General features: G+C 37.1%; 1 protein-coding gene across 1 annotated transcript in view; it reads right to left on the reverse strand.

Moving 5' to 3' along the window:
* WDFY3 (WD repeat and FYVE domain containing 3) overlaps positions 1-15404 on the reverse strand; it is a 5086165-nt gene that overhangs the window by 666988 nt on the left and 4403773 nt on the right. The window contains exon 49 of the mRNA XM_044059488.1: positions 2798-2852. Coding sequence (XP_043915423.1) covers positions 2798-2852 — 55 coding nt within the window. The remainder of the gene's footprint in view (positions 1-2797; positions 2853-15404) is intronic.

Consider the following 15404-nt stretch of genomic DNA (forward strand, 5'->3'; position numbering starts at 1 on the left):
CAGTATCTCTAATGCCCCTAAACTCTATTTACACATCATTCCTTACAATTCACTGCTAAACCAAAAAGAACTGTAGATACTCCACCAAAGGCTGCCTGCCCACAAAGATTCCAAAGGAAAGACGAAAAAAGCAGATAATGGCCACCACATTGAACAGCTTCAAAACTTTTATTTAAAACAACTAAAAACACAAGAATGAGCGCTGAATGTTAACTGAAGAGCTATAAAAAATGGTTTAATTTGAGTTTTGTATCTGACGAAGGGTTTGGTCCCGAAAATGCTCATTCTTGTGTTTTTAATTGTGTTTTAAATAAAGGTTTTGAAGCTGTTTAGCATGGCGGCCAGTACCTGCTTTTTTCTTCTTTCCTTTACAATTCACTGCTCCCTTCTAACAAAAATGACTACTCAAACCACAACCATTATCCCCCTTTTCCTATTTCAACTCCTTTCTTTACAACTTTCACCCTTTCTTCTATCACTATATACTGTACAGAAAATAATTTCATCTTCTGTTTAGTCTGATGTACTGCAATTTCTAATCAGTGTTAAAAAAATAAGCGTGTTGTGATTTTGTACAAACTTTATGTTCAATTCTTATATGATTTATGTGAAGTTTTTCTCTCCAGGCCCCTCTTAAAAAAGGCTTCTTTGCACAGGGCAACTTTCCTTGTAAACAAATGAAATCAGTCAATAAATAAATATTCAATGATGATGATGAAAGTGAAATGATAATTATGCAGAAGATGGCAATAATGCTAAAGAAGTTATGAACATGACGACAGAGATGATGAGGCTGAAATGATAGTAACAATGACCCTGATGATGTGCTGAAGATGATGAAGGTGGAATGAAGATAATGGAGCTGCGATCAAAATGAAGATGATGAAGATATGAAAATGAATCAATGAAGATGATAAATTTTCACTCTCTTCATCGTTGCTACATCACATGATCACTGTCTTCACCATTTTCATCTCCACTACATAATCTTCACTCTGCAATCTTCATCTCATATTCGTCATCATCACATACTTAACATTACTGTCTCTTCAATGATGAGAAAATGATGATGGACTGATGAAGAAGAGCAGAGGAAAATAACAATGACTGCACAACCTTCAATTCTGTTAGTTTTCACAGCATTGTTTTCCTATTTTCATTACAGTTTCATTGTCAGCATCATTATCTTTGTTGCATCTTCTCCACCTTCATCATCTGTGTCATCTTCAGTGCATCTTTGCTGCAATCTTCATCTCTACTATCATCATAGTTGTCATCTTGACTATATTCATTACAAAGGTTTAGGTTTATAGATTAGTACTAGGTTAACTGCCCTTGTAGGCTATTTTAAGCCTAGCTAATTACCCCGTGTAAGAATCAAACCCTACACTTTGTGTCTATAAGGTAAACAGCTTAACCATTATATCAACCTCCCACATCTTCATCATCTCCTCTTCATCTTTATCATAGGTTCATAGGTGTGTACTAGGTTAATGGCCCTGGAGCCTTTACAAGCCTAGCTCCTAGAAGTGCCCTGGCATCGTGCCACCCAACATTAGGTTCCCAGTGCCTCTATCAAGTAGAGCCACTGGAGTGATCCCTGGGTGAAAATTCTATTACCTATCCACTCATCAAGATTTCTCATGAAGTGGGACAGCAAGGTGTTCTGCTTGACATGTATGGGAAGTCTATTCCAGAGCAGGGGCAGTCTCTGGGTGAGGAACCTGTCCCTCTAGCATGTTCTGTCATATCTTTCTTGTCACCTTCCCTGTCATCTTCATCACCACAGACATCTATTTTGCCATTTTCATATCACCTTTGTTGCATCATCATTACTGCCGTCTTAATGCTCGCCGTCACCACCGTTTCATCATATTCATCACATCTTCATTTGTAAAGTCACCAAATCTTCAACCCTGTCACCTCCAGCACCACCATCACTACATCTTCACTTTCATTCTTTATTTTCTTTTTTGTCAATGCTGTCACTGCCACTGCACCTTTATTGTCACTGTCAACTTAGTCTTCATCTTCATAAATGCAAAGAATATTCCAACTTTTCCTCTGCAGCAGTTGCTTTTCTGTGTGATGGCTAAGGTTGATCTAGGACCACAGAAGGCACTGAAGACATGGGGCACAAACATTCGCTACATATAAACAGCATTGACTTGCACCCTATTCAGTTTGTTCCTTGAAGCAATAATCTAAACAATACACAACACAAATGTCCTTTAATGTATGGTTGTCACTGATAATATATATGTATCCTTAGTTTTCTTCCTAAATTTGATTATTCAGTGGCAGACAAATATTAATTTTAACATCTGTGTTGTAATGCTGTAAGCATGCTAAGCATTATGCACTTTAGAAGAAATCTTATTATCTTGTACTATTTCACTTTTACTTGAATATAACTACATTCATTTATGTATTATCTAATTGATTGATGAGTAGCTGTACTGCTTTTGTGCTGAAATCTACTACAGACTACAAAAACATCCACCCACAACAAACTCTCCATCATCATAGGGTGAGGTCAATTGCATGAAATCAGATATAACTGCTCAGCATACAGTAAAAGCTAACACAAGTTTATTTAATAAGCATTGCTTCACTGAAGTAACAAAAATAAAAATTTGTATTTTAAAATCATAAAGCCCACTTTATATTATAAAAGCATAATTACAACAAAATGGTACAAAACTTTGCAAGTCATCTTTAAATGGTCTACAGCTTATTTTAAACAGTTATTTACAACAGCTTCCTGCAAAAAGATCATTCACCAGACTTTACTTGCCTCCCATCGCTGTGTCACAGACCTCTCTCCTACCAATGTACTGAGTAGTCCAGACCTAAGATAAATTGGAAAAAAAACACACACACATTAAAGGTTTAAGAGAGCATACCTATAAAGTACTTTTATCCAAAGTTCTATCTTCTTCATAAAATCTTTAAAGCAAAAAGTGTTTTCACATGAAACTTATAATTATACCTCTTCAGATAATAAAAAATAATCTGTATTTCTGCAGCTCACTTAAATTATATGTAACTAAACTCCATTACCTGCAGTCATTTTGAAACAAACATTTTTTTTTTTAACTCCAGCAGTAAGTAATTCTTCCTACTGCATTTACATTAGTATGTCCAAGATCTGCAAATTAAGCAAGTAAGCCACCATTCAAGTATGGGGAAAACAACACTGTAACACATGAAGTACTCAGTAGATCTTTGAGAAATCAGTTTAGCAATAAATCATAACATGTCAATTTACGTACCAACAAAGCTGTTCTGGTCTAATACCTTCCTCTACAGCCGTTGCTTTTCTGTGTGATGGCTAAGGTTGATCTAGGAGCACAGAAGGCACTGAGACATGGGGCACATACATTCACCATATATAAACAGCATTGTCTTGCACCCTCTTCAATTTGTTCCTTGAAGTTAACAATCTAAGGAAAATAAGCTAGATAATAAAACATGCCACACTAAATCTACAAATGTTCAGAAAACGTTACCTAGAAACATAAAACAAAAAACTGTCAACAGAGGGAGGAAGGGAAAGTAGCTTTACTATGAAAATGTCTGCAAAGACTGAGAGGGAGGAAGGGAGAGTAGCTTTACTGTGAAAGTGAAATAAAACAAAAAACGGCTTCAACGATGAAGCTGAGTGCAATAAGACAAGAAAAACTGTGTATAAAAAAGCACTCAACTTACACAACCAAAGGCTCTTTAATAAAAAATAAAAAACAAAAATAATGTAAGCGCTTTCGCGACCACAAACTGTCGCTTCATCAGGCTACTGTGAAAGTGTCCTCTCTCCAAAGACTAAGACTAAGTGTGATGTCCCCTCACTGTCAAGAAGCCTGATTCCTGAACACTGACACTGGTGAGATATACTCACTTGGAACAAAGACAGATACACACAGTATTTCCAGATGCAGTTCTCTGCACCAGGCACAATTTTCCTTAAGAGCACACAGGGAACACACTCAGTCCGGGGTCTGCCCTCCCCCCACCTTTCTCTCTCTCTCCAGGGCCCCAGTAAAACTCCCCAATGGCACAGCTATAGAGTTGAGTCCTCAGCTGAGTGTCCCAGGCCAAGTCCTCCACCCCTCTCTCTGTGAAACTAGTGCTCTGTGTCCTTGCTCCAAGTAGCTGGCACGCACACACTCTGAAATTTAATTTACACACACACACACACACACACACACACACACACACACACACACACACACACACACACACCTGGAAAAGGCTTGTATAGATTTACTCACTCTGCTACCCTTTGCCCAGACTACAAAGTAGTTACCGCCACCAGACAATCCAAAGCCAGCTGCTCTAGGTTCTTACAAGGGTACCCAATTGTACTGAGTAAAACAAATATTAACAAAAATGGTAGTGTTAACCAAACAGCAAGGCTTTCAGGAATGGCCACACTGTCACCAAATAAATATAAGTACTCCCAAAGGTTAAAATATTCTCTAAAGGACCAGCCACAATGAGAAGTTTAAATATATTTTATAAGAAATAATAAAAGAACATGAAAATACTGAACATCTATTTACAATAAACACCAGAGTTTCAATCACAGGAAATATTAAAATAACACAGATGAACAAATTCACACAGATATAGAAAAATGGTACTTAACTAATCTCACTATATTTTCTTGACTTATCTAAAGAATTATTATTCCCTGGTTACTTACTCAAGCAAGGAAAGATGAAGTGGGTGAGTGATCCTTCTACGTCAGGTTTCAAAAACAGACTGCCCTGAGACTTCAGTCTCATCTAGTATTAAAACATCCTGGATTACAGAATGACATCACATACATCTGGTCATTTGACTTCTCGTTACTGTACTAACTCCCTTTACTAGAAATTGAACCAGAATCTTGCACATATGTGTTATCATACACAAAGAGAGAGCTTTGCTAAGTTGCGTTATAGCATCTGGATGCCATAAAACCAAACACTTCCACCCTTCCAGGGTAGCAATTAGTTCACAGCTAAAGACAATACAGCAGGATTCCTAATGTCCTTGATTTCCTTGTTTTCATAGACATTTTGTCTCTGGCTGCAATCAGAACTGTAAGATATAGTCTTTACGTCCTAAGGCAGGTAATTAGATTTCAGGAATTTTTTCAAAGTTAGATGGACTGAGATTGACTTTTTCTCTTCCAGTATCCTCTGTTACAATATATTAATTCCAACAGTTAAAATACAGTCTGACATACAGGTGTATTTATTTTTTCTATCCAGCAGGATACATTAACACAAGCAACTTCACAAATACATTTTCAACAAGCACCTGTACAAATCAGTTTGATATACAAATGACACACAATTCTTTACAAAACTACAGCTAGCTATGATGGCATATGTTACACAGCCACTGCCCTATATCTCCTGGCATGGCTGGCAATGCCTCACACTGTCACATCAAGTACCTCACGTAATTGTGTTACCTTATGTCAGGAAGTGTAAGTGTTGCCATGCATCATAACAATATGGTATAATCCCAAGCAGCAAAATGGGTACCTCTGGAGGTGAAAAGTTGCAAGAATCCATGTAGCACAACCATGCCAAATCCTGTCTTGTCTTTAGACCAAGCAGTCCATGCTGCTGTTTCCTAGAATGTCCTTAGGAGAATCATTTTAAAAGTAAATTGCTGATATAGGTGCATTCCTGGAAGAATGAAGTCTAACAGGGTTCTGCACTGGCCCCTACTATGTATCAAAACAAAACGCAATGCAAAGGACCAACCACTTCAGCAAAGTCAGTTTGAGACAGGTGGACCCAATTTTTACTTTACTGAGGCATAAAAATGAATTTCTAAATGAAAAAAAACTTTCTGCTGTCAACTGACGGTACAGACTCAAGGTAAGCAACAGGTGTTCCTCCCTGTAGTACTTTCAATAAAACCCTGGCAACTGAATAAACTGTTTCAGAGAAACAGCTGAATTCGCCATTGGCATAAAAGGAGGATGAGTTTCATCCATTCTTTGTGGGAGAATGTGTGCACGTGTGTGTGGAGGGGGAGTGCAGCTTGGCAACTGCATATTAAAGCACACATTTCAGAAATTCTTCTCCCTGAACTGACTGCAGTCAAGAAAATAAAATCAATTTCTATCCAATACATTTAAAGTTAACGTAACTGGCTGATTCAGAGAGATGTAAAACTCGAATAACAAGATACTGAAATCTATATTTCTGTTGGCTTTAACTACATGATCCTTCCTTTAACTCATTAACACCTATGTGGTGTGGAATGTCACACCTCTAGCAGTCTACACAGCTTGCATTTCTGAGCATTTTCTGAAAAATAAACTTAAAAAAGCACAAGATATATAAATGTAAAGATTCTGTGAACAGCAGAAGCTATTAAAACTGCATAAACAGCAATGTTATCAGTAAGTATTCTTTATAATGATAATAGTGCATTCACAGTCTTTTCATAAATATTATATTATAATGCACACAAACCCTAAATTATATTTTTTGCTAAACTTTCACCAACAAATTCTCATATCTTGGCAACTGTACAACCTAGACATATACCGTTCAAACATTTTTGTTACCCAGACATAAACTTTCATATGACAACTATAAATTACATTATGAGTGCATGTTTATTGAGATATTTACAGAAATATGAAAACATATGCTTAGTCACATAATTAGCAATATAAATAACTCTTAATATCACTTAAGTTGTGCAACTTCAGAGCAAACACCACTAACTGTTTCTTCAACAACATACAAGGTTTCACCTGATGTCATGCAACAGTTTGGAAGTCGCTTGGTTTTTGAAGTATTATGCACATATGGAAATACTGTTTATTTTCATAATCACTAACAAACAGCTAGCAATATCTCAGGTACAGTGTGATATAAATGGACACTTACAATGAATTTCCCTGTCTCCCATACAGCATATCACACCATACCCCCAATAACATCCAGGGTTCTCAGTTATGAAAATATGAACACAAATATGAAAATATGAATAATATGAGATGAATGGTAATTCATTTCTCTTGTGCAGCACACAGCAGATTAACAATAGTAGTGTATTTTTTTAATAACTTCTTGTACTTTATAATACAGCCTATTATTAGCTAGTAAGTTGCTTATTTAAAGAAACCAGACACAAAAAATGGTCTGGATGCCATCGTTGTGAAATGGAAATGTACAAAAATGGTATTTTAAGTTTGAACAAGTTAAGTGAAGGCTTAACCGAAGGATTTGCTACTGACGAAAAGCACAGCTGAAAAAAATATAAAAATATTAAAGAAATAATTTAACACTTTTGAACCTTGACAATGAAAATGGTCTAGGCCTTGAGAAACTGCCCAAGTTACAATTCCTACTTAATATATTACTCTGTAGTACATGGTCTTTTGCTTTTCCTCCAGTGTTCCATAATTCTGAAGAAAAATTATTATTAACAAATAATATCCAATCCCCCAAGCTGAAAGGCTGAGACCCTTGAGGTCGGAATTGATTATTCTTCCCTGTTGCCAAGTCAATCATTTCTAGTGCAAAGGAAGTTGCCTAAATTGTTTAGTAGTGACTTTCATCAATAAGCAGAGACATTGCTGTCTTGGCCAAGCTATAAGAATTAAGTCTGCTTCACCTTGCTTAGCTTTAAAGAAAACTTTCTAAATCGACTGAGTTAATGAAAAAGAACACATTAAGAGTCTTGAATCAGGGAAAGATAAAACCACCCAGTCTCTAAATGTCGTGGCAATGACTCAGGAAGCAAAATGCTAGAAGGTGAGCATCTAGATAAGCAACAAACATCTCTACTATTTCAGCTAGCTCAACAGATGTGAAGTTTATAGGTTCTTACTAGGCAATTGATCCGGTAGATGATCATTAGCATTCTCATTAATGAAGTCCCCATTATTCATTTCTTCTGTCAATAAGGCCCACAGAGGACAATACGGGAGAGAATTTAAAGATGCCCATCTACTCATAATGGTTTGTTGAGGGAGTGTTGTGTAACTGTGTTAGATGACATAGAGTTCACATCCAAACTAATCTCACAGTGGCAGGAAAAAGCAACGTGTTCATGTTTCTCATAGTGCATCCTGCTATCACAGCTATATATATATCTATACATCTATATATATATATATATATATCTATATCTATATCTATATATATATATATATATATATATATATATATCTCTATCTAAAGAGAGAGATACAGATATATATAGATCGATACATAGGGTTAGAGTTGCTGGTGCCATGTCAGACTCTAAGCCGGTCACGAGCGGTGTCCCACAGGGCTCAGTCCTGGGCCCCCTCTTGTTCGGCATTTATTTTTCTGAAGTGCAGGCAAACATAGGGGGATTGTGGCTGATAAAATTTGCAGATGACTGCAAACTGGGCACCATAATTGACACTCCATCAGACACAGACATCCTCCAGAGAGGTCTCATAGAAATGGATAACTGGTGCCAGAGCCATGGCCTTAAGCTAAATGCCAAAAATGTATAGTCATACCCTTTGGGAAAACAAGGTAACCCCTAATTACCACATAGGTGGTAATCCATTAAACACGGAAGAAGTTATCAGGGACCTGGGGACCCAAGTTGACAGTAACCTCTCTTTTGACACTAACATTGCCAAAGTGGTTAGGAAGACCTTCTACATTGCCCACCTGATCATGAAGGGATTCACATCCAGATCAGGAGAGGTCATTGTACCCTGTACTCTTCACTTATCAGACCAATGATTGAGTACAACGCCCCATTGAATGTACCTTACCCGACACCTGCAGCAGTTGGAAAGACCCCAAAAGTTCCTCACCAAAAGGATAAAGGGGCTCAAACATATGTCATACGCTGCCCGACTAAAGAAACTCCAGCTCTATTCAGTCGCATACTGTCTGCTCAGAGGTGATCTGTGCCTGACATACAAGGCCATGTCCAACCCGAATTAATGGACATGCTCCACCTCAAAAATCCAAATCCACCAGAGCCACGAGAGCAAGAGACTTAAACCTCAACACGGATATAAATAGGATGTGCTGGAGGGACAGATTCATCAACTAGAGACTCCCTACACTATGGAACAGAATCCCAGTCCATGTGAGGCAGAGCCCCTCACTGACTCTGTTCAAGAGAAATCTTAAGTGGATGGGAGATCGTAGGGTTTACCCAGGGAATCATCTCTGTGTCACTGCTGGACAGAGGCACAGCAAACTAATGGGTATAGTATTCTCATCCTAAGGGGTGGTGAAAGCCACACACACTCTGGCTAGGCTTATAAATGCCCTAGGGCAGATAGCCTAGTATGAACCTATGAACCTATAGATACATAAACATATATACAAGTGTATTTTGCCAAACGTATATTTGGTTGACAAGCACAACGGGCTGTAGATATCGTTGAACATTCATATAGTAAAAATTTGGACATCTTAAAGGTATGTCTCATTGATACAGGACAGGTAAGTGGGGTTTGGTAAGGAGTGACAGCATTTGTGTGTTAGGGTTAGGGTCGAGATTAGGACAGGAGACAGATGTTATGTGTTTGCATGCAAGGGTATATATTTTAGGGCTAGGTTTGTGGTTAAGTACGGGGATACATGGTGTTTTGGTAGTGTGCGTGTTTTTTAGTTCATCTGTGTGTATTTTGTGTAGTGGTACTGTTACGGGAAGTTTTTTTTTTTTTTTAACTAAGGTGGGAGGTGGTGCAGGGGGGAGGAACAGGTAACTACTCAGATGTCTGCAATCTCCAGGGTGAGGAGAGCTTGTAGAGAGTGGATTTTTTTTTGTTTAGACTCTTGGCATTGTACACCAACACCTTTATATTATTCTGGGTAGGTTTATCTATGCTGGATAGTTAATCAGGTTGACAATGCTTAAAAAATGCACTATGAAGGTGGATAACTTTTTAGCCAATATTCGAAAGCCTAGAAGGGACAGAGTGCAGACCACCTCTGATGAAACAGTGTGGTCTTTCAATCATATCCTCCTAGCCTGACAAATATTATACCCCTTTGAATGACACCAAAAACTAAGCCAATTATTAAAGTCAATCATCTTTTGTTCATAATGAGGCATCATCCTTGGAGAAGGTAAAATGCTGTTCAGTGCTAATGCACAAACTACACTCCCAATGAAGCTTTTTTTAACTGCTGAGGTGTACTTAGCTAGCTTTCACAAAACTGATTTAACTAAAGAGTAAAGCAATTTACTTACAGATAATTCAACAGAAAGTTTAATTGTAAGAAGCCAGAGATTAATGCAGTGGCGGCTGGTGACTTCAAATCAAAGGGGGGCTGCAGGAGACAGCTGAATAGGTCAGGCCAATGGGAAGCGGTGTGGCCAACTAGAAAGGGGTGAAACTATGCTAAAAACTGGGACTTTAACTAAATGCATTGCCCTGGGTGCCAAACCGTCATTATGAGTCCAATGAAGACAAAATGAATTGCAGAAGAAAAAAATATTTCAATGCATTGGCTATATTACAGCTTACTTAATATCTAGATGGAAATGAAAAGGCTGTGAGGCATGGAAAAATCAAGGATAAAAAAACAAGCAACATTCAAGTCAAACCACTTCTCCTTGCACTGCAGTTCTAATTACAATTTGTATTCAACTTTATAAAAGTACCAAGTAACATACTGAAAGTAGCAATGTCTGTGATACCCCCACTTGTAAAAATGTTTCTTATCCAAAAAAGACCTGCTGCCTGATAACAACTATCTACTTGTTTCACGGGGAAAACATGATCTAAGTCAAAAATGAACAGCAAACAAGAATTAAGCTCAACATAAAGTGCTTAAAATATTACTGCACAGGTTATGGATCACACATAATAGATTAGCATTCTGTTTAGTTTACAGGTAAAGCTTGCAAAGATGACTGCAAGTCTCCAACAAATGCAATGAGCTTCTGAAAATACTGTAATCCTGTCCTTTATTACAAATACTGTCATATGTATTTCAATACCTAAGTTATACGCTATCTAGTTATGTAAATATTCTCTGCATGGCAACAACAAAAAAGGCTTTCAATGTTGGTAATTTTTTAACAGTATGCTTATTAAAGCTTAATTTCATCCTACAGTCTCAGACAAGCTTACCTGATGGTCACAGAAGCATTGCTACTTAACCAGCAACAGGCACTGCAACAACATGCATTTTCTGAATAAGAAGAAGCATAAATCAACAGTATAAAAATATGACAGAAAACCAGAACATTCTGCAAAATCAAGGACAGATGAAAAGCCACTGTAGTAATTGTGTCTACCTTGGATGGGGGGATACTCTGCACACTTATACTACATAACTGCTCCTTGCCTTGCTTGGACACATCCAGAGTCACTACATGGGGGAGTGGGGGTGCAACAAGTATGTCACAATTTGAAATGTCTCTGGCTGACTGTGATAGCCCCCCTGACACATTTGTCATATCTCTCAGCCTCAGAGCAAGAAATCTGGACAAATCCATAAACAGAAGAGGGACAAAGGCCCAAAAATAAGGACAATTTTAAAATATTGTTCTTATAAACTTAGAAAGGTAATAGAATAGTAGGGCTTGCATTAGTATGAATTTTCTGAAGGGTATGAAATCTGAAACTCAAATGACTGTCATTATTTTCTAACTTCAGTCTTTAATGATTTGTCACTAATTTGCCAGGAAACCACAATTTTATGAAAAATGGACCAAAAATGTGATGCAAAAATATAAAATGGCCACACAATACAGTTGGGAACCTGTCAAAGAAGGGACACATTTTAATATTAGTACTGTTGACTTGAGCAGCTGACAAAATAAGAGAATCTACATGCACTTCTGAAATTAAAATTAATCTACAATTCTGATCATTACAATTATTTATTAATTGTAAACACTCCACGTTTTCTTCCAAATTTGCCATTTTGCGGCGAGATTATTAGGAGGACAGCAACATTTTGAGCCAAAATCGGGTACAGTTCAAAGGTTTAGATATACCTAATTCTATAAAGTGATTTATTTGCGCATACCTCTTAACGTGGGAAATCTCAACAAGGCCAAACATATTAGGGGAACATGCAAACAGTACTAAAAATTGCTCTTGTATAAACTTAGTTGACAGAACAGGTCTTGCTTTAGCATGCATTTTTCTGAAAAGTATAAAGTCTGAAACTCAATGTCTGTCATTATTTAGTGACTTCATTTGTAAATTATTTGCCAGCAAACCACACATTTTGTGAGGAACAAAGCAAAAATCTATTCATTCTGCAAAAATCTGGACAGTTAAGAGGTATAGTTCAGACGGGGCTGTCTGAGTTTGCTGCCCTTCCCCCCTCACAAAATCATGGTCGAATGGGGCCTCCCCACTGCAGCTATTCCAATGTCCCATCACTTTGCTATTTCGCCCCATTTACCATAAACACTGTAATGTGCATACTGCTTTACTTCTACAATGATTTGGATTTCATTTAAAAGTTTTATTTTACATTTTACAGCACAAACACTAATAGACATCTGCTAAACAAAGCAATGCAATTTCGCAATGAAAATAGATTTAGCGTTAAAACTTCTCTGCCTTTGAAACTCACATTCATTGAAACAGCACTGAAACTCACATTCAAAGAAAATACATTGGGCCAGTGGCAGATAAAGATTAATTCTGGGCTGTTTTCAAATCATAGACCCCTTGCACAGGAAACGTACATGTGTTCTTTGACACACCTTCCTGGTTGCATTAAATTATAATACAGTACAGTTGTTAGACTGTGTTTTAAATTATTCTGAATATTTTACAGTAAACAATGAAATAAAATGCATGCACCAATAATGACAAAACTGCCCAGTTCAGAACATTTCCATCATAAAAGTCTACTCAAACTCCTTTTTTTTCCCATAATAAATTTTTATTGATATATATTTTCCATTTACAATAAAAATCACACACATAATTCACAACTATTACTATCAAAACTATATACAATATCTACACAAAATGCTTCCATATGAAAATCGTCATTATTCCAAAAAAGAAAACACCAGGGAAAAAAAAAACACAGCCAAAACATTTGTAGAAGTACTTTGCGTCCATACATATCATACACGGTTCCAAAACATTATTTCCTCCACATATACATCCAAACTTTAATATATTCCTAATAACAGTATTATGCTAATATAATATTAAAAACCTTTTCCCATATTTTCGGGTTATTAATATTTTTGTTACTTTGTTTCAGGAGTAATTTATGTGCTAATATATGCTTTATAGCCACAAGCTTAAAATTATCCCATGATGTCTTGTCTGGTTCTAACCAATTTGTAGCTATATACAACTTCATCAGCAAAAAAATATTCATACATATTATAGTTTGTGATCCAGAGAGCTCTCTTGGAGGAATATGTAGAATCATAAATTCCCATGATAACGTTGAACTTTGATAACCCATCTTTTGTAGTTGTGTTTTAAGAGAGTTCCAAAGTTTATATATACACTTGCAGCTCCAGAACATATGAAGAAGATCCGCTGTTTGATTTGTGCAATATGGACAAGTTGGAGAATTCCTAGGATTGAATTTATGTAACCTAAGACGTGTATAATAAGCATTATTCCAAATCATCAACTGCGTATACATCAACTTTTGAAAAGAGACCGATTTTATTGTTAAATCAATTGCTTTTAATGCCTGATTATCTGCTACTGTCATTTTGTTTACCCAATACCCTGACAACAGAATTTTATCCTGGAATTTTAAATCTTTAATTAATTTATTTGTTCTTGTTATAAATTTGACCTCCTGTTGGAGAGCCTGCCACAATTCAGAGCATTTATCCACAATTCCGGCTACAGGTTTAAAGTTTTCAAAATGACTCAGAGCAAGTTCTCTGATTTGTCTCATTATAACAATATAACTCTTAGGTAGGTTCAATTCCTGTCTAACTTGTGAAGCCGATAAATTAAATTTATTAAAAACATCAATCAGAGTCAAATTAACTATTAATGGGAATTTACTAAGATCAATCAACTGATTATTTAGTTTAAAATTGGGATTCCTATGGAAAGGTTGAAAAACAATCATATATTGCAACAGGTCTACTGATTGGAATAAATTTTGCAAAGATAACACATATGTTTTTAAGTGGTCCATAATCCCATACTTTATCAAACTATTTTTACCCAAAAAGGGTAATGCTTTAGGATTTATATTCCGATCTAGAATATGCTTGTAATTCAAGACCACCCAAGTTGGTATCCATTTTGTACTAGTTACATCGTAATTAGCAATTCTTAAACTCCTATTGGCGTTCACAATTAAATAGTATACTTCAAAATTCGGTAACTCAAGTCCTCTTCTACTCTTCGGGGTCATTAATTTCTCATACGATATTCTAGTTTTCTTTGGGTCCCAAATAAATTTAGCTAGATCTTTATGAATTTGTTTAAAAACTGTCTTTGAAAGTGATACTTGAGCAGACCTCTGGAATCATAGATAAACTTACTAAGTTGGGCATTAATCCCTATGTCACCCAATGGATTGCTAAATGGCTTACTGATAGAACCCACACTGTAAAAGTAGCCGACTCCAAATCCAGCTCCAGACAAGTGACAAGTGGAGTACCTCAGGGTTCAGTCCTGGGGCCGCTCTTGTTTGGCATCTACTTCTCTGAAGTACAGGTCAACACTAAGGGACTCTGGCTAACAAAGTTTGCAGATGACTGCAAACTGGGAGCCATTATTGAATCCCCAAATGATGTGGATACTCTACAAAAGGGCCTTACAGAAACAGATGCTTGGTGCCAGAGCCATGGGCTCAGGCTCAATGCCAAGAAATGTATTGTTATCCCCTTTGGGAAAAAACATGTATCCATGAATTACCATATAGGTGGCAGTACACTAAACACAGAAAGTGTGATAAGAGACTTAGGGACACAGGTGGACAGTGGTCTCACCTTCGATAACCACATAGCCACAACAGTCAGGAAATCCTTCTATGTGGCACACCTCATCACGAAGGGCTTTTCATCCAGAAAAAAGGAGGTCATTGTCCCACTGTACTCATCCCTCATTAGACCCATTATAGAATACAATGCCCCATTTGGTATGTACCTCTCAAGACATCTGCAACAACTGGAAAGGCCTCAGAAATATCTCACTAAAAGAATCACAGGCCTAAAGCAGATGCCCTACGCTGACCGCCTTAAAAAACTCCAGCTATACTCTGTCGCATATCGTCTACTCAGAGGCAATTTCTGCTTAACATACAAGGCCATGTCAAACCCAGAGCTGTTGGACATGCTACACAAAGTAATCCCAATCCCTCAGAGCTACACGCTCCAGGGATCTAAACCTTGTCATCACAATAAACAAAATATGCTGGAGGGATAGGTTCCTGACCCAGAGACTCCCCAGACTCTGGAATAGATTGCCC

This window comes from Protopterus annectens, chromosome 17.part0 (genome assembly GCF_019279795.1).
Source record: "Protopterus annectens isolate FY-2018-M chromosome 17.part0, PAN1.0, whole genome shotgun sequence".
NCBI classification, from domain to species: domain Eukaryota; kingdom Metazoa; phylum Chordata; order Ceratodontiformes; family Protopteridae; genus Protopterus; species Protopterus annectens.